General features: G+C 29.6%; 1 protein-coding gene across 1 annotated transcript; it reads left to right on the top strand.

Annotated features, from left to right (window-relative positions):
• Nucleotides 1–328: 328 nt before the first annotated feature.
• Nucleotides 329–1,479, top strand: LOC126674324 (ethylene-responsive transcription factor ERF106-like). Its single transcript, XM_050368764.2, has one exon. The coding sequence runs from the start codon at nt 636–638 to the stop codon at nt 1,212–1,214; it is 579 nt and encodes a 192-aa protein (XP_050224721.1). The 5' UTR covers nt 329–635; the 3' UTR covers nt 1,215–1,479.
• Nucleotides 1,480–2,670: the final 1,191 nt, after the last annotated feature.

A 2,670-nucleotide genomic window follows, 5' to 3' on the forward strand; every position in this document is an offset into this window, starting at 1 on the left:
CTAATTCTGCTAGTTGATTTTAATCAAATGATCTAAATTTTAAAAGTAAAATATAATTCTGATATATGATCTTATCTTTCTTTCATAAAAGTCAAAAATTAGTTAATTTGATGTAACATTAGGGATCGTTCGTAATTACTCCAAAATAGATACACCAAGCAAGAACTAGTTGCAAACTTGCTATATGCAAAGATGGACCGTTAACAAACTAACAAGTAAATTAATTTGACGTAAATGTATATAATGGTGGCATAAAGCTAATGCTGGAGAGTCATTTTCATGTTGCAAAATATAGTTGTATAAAACAACAACTTGAAGGCAAAACTGTACGTCTCCAATTTGACATGAATCTCTCTCATATTTATTAAATAAAGCTGGATAAGATCCAAATTCCAGCTGCAACTCAATCGTTAAAACCGTGTGCACAACTCACTCTAGCTCCCTATTTTATATACTTCTAACCAGCCCAACAATTTCACCCACATCAAAATGAACACTCATTCTTGATTTCTTTGCGCAAATTTTCTTCTTTTAAATATCCCGACGATCTTATCAGAAAGCTGCTCAGCGCTTATACCAATTGAGCTAAAGCTCGTTGGTTGCTCCGGTTTTCTTGAATTTTAAAGAAAGTTAGAATGGCAACACCTCAAGAATCTTCAGTTCTTGAACTGATTAGACAACATCTTCTTGGAGACTTCAATTCTACTGATATTTTCATTACCAATCTTGATTCTTACATCTCCTCTCTTGCTCTTAATCTCCAACCCGCCGTCAAACTCGAAACTGAAACCTCTCTGTCCGAGTCGGAGTCCAATTCCGCTATGTCCGACCCTATTCATGACTATAACCAAGAAACTTCGTCGAGAACTCAACAGCTTGTTAAGCGGTCTCCGCTGCAAGACCATCAAGAGAAGCATTACAGAGGGGTGAGAAGAAGGCCGTGGGGAAAGTTCGCGGCGGAGATTCGTGACCCGAATCGGAAAGGAAGTAGGGTTTGGTTGGGGACTTTTGATAGTGATGTTGATGCTGCTAAAGCTTATGATTGTGCTGCATTCAGAATGAGAGGTCGTAAAGCTATCTTGAATTTTCCGTTAGATGCCGGCCATGCCGAGCCGCCAAAGAACACCGGCCGGAAGAGGAAGAGAGTGAAGAGAGTAGAAGCTGATGTGCCGCCGGAGTCTATAAATGGGTCTCCGGAGGTATGGATTGATTAGTTTTGGAGAAGTAAGAAGTGGAGGGAATGGAGTAAAACAGAAATTAACCGTATTTGCTTACTTGTCAGTAAATGATTGGTTCGAGGGTTTAGTAACAATGAACTATTTTATTTGTGTTTTTATGCATGAAATTTCTTTCCATCACCACTGTACATGAGTATCCTAATTCCTATAGATTATTGAATGTATGAATTAGAAGGGTTGTTGAGTTAAATTTGAATCAAGTGTGAATTATGAGATGATAATATAGATTAAAGTTTGATAATAGTGTTAGTGGGTAAATATACCATCTTCTTAAGCCACTTGAGTAGTATGAGGGGCAATTAGCTTTCTTAACTTTTTTAAAAATATTCTTTTTCTATTTATTAATATGTAATTAAATTAACTTTTTTTATATTGTTGAGATCCATAGGCATAAATAAAAATATATAAAATGAATAAAAAATTATTTTGTATAAGAATTTTTGGATTCAAATAAATTTTTAAAAATTAAGTGATCTTTTATGATTTTTCCAAGTGTACTTTTAAAATAAGAAAATTATTTTAACAGATACTTTGCTGAAATTTTCATAATTTACAATTTTGTTCTTTCTGTTTGATAATCAAACAATATGGTTTTTTATTTTAAATTTCATTAATATTTTAGACATCTCGTTCCTTTTTTATATATTATTTAAATAAGTCAAAATACTTAGTTTATTAAATTAAATTTCAATTTAGTTTTTAAATTTATTTATAATATAAATTTAAATATAAACTATATTTTTATGAGATTTAAAAATTTAATGAATTCAATTTATATTTTAAATAGTAATTTATGTCGTAGATAATGTTTTAGTATTTAATTTTTTTAATTTTTAGATAATGTTTTAGTATTTAAATTTTTTTACAATTTACATAAAATAAGAGAAGAAAATAAAAAAAATAACATTAAAATAGTGACTATTATCAAAAATGAACAAAAGGATTAAATATAACAAAAATAAAATGAAGAACTATATTATTTGGTTTTCAAATGATATAAAAATACCTTATATTATATTATTATTTTCATTTAAAATAAAAACTAACAGATTGAGGGTAATATATATTTTTATCAAAAATGAAATCATTGATTTCTCAAAATATCTTATTAATCTATAGTGCAGAATAGTCAAATGATAATTTGAAGTATAAATTCTACTATTCACATGTCAACACTAAAAGTATAATGTTTGAAGTTTGAATTGACTTGTGCAATGGAATTAAAGCATGTGGAGTATAATTTTCCTCTTATCTTAAGTTACTTGTCATAATTTGTGAATTTTGCTTGCTATTTTAACATAGACCACACATGCACAAGTTTTTTTTCCTCATAGGTAACAAGTCCAATTCTTTGAATGATTTGCCTATTCTATCTATTTTTCAAATTAAAGGCATTCCGAAAAGAGCATTTAGATTGATTCTGGTTTGTTGG

Source organism: Mercurialis annua, linkage group LG3 (assembly GCF_937616625.2).
Source record: "Mercurialis annua linkage group LG3, ddMerAnnu1.2, whole genome shotgun sequence".
NCBI classification, from domain to species: Eukaryota; Viridiplantae; Streptophyta; class Magnoliopsida; order Malpighiales; family Euphorbiaceae; genus Mercurialis; species Mercurialis annua.

Bases quoted from the DNA above. Each gene is read 5' to 3' on its own strand.
- LOC126674324 (XM_050368764.2), top strand. From the start codon at position 636: ATGGCAACACCTCAAGAATCTTCAGTTCTTGAACTGATTAGACAACAT.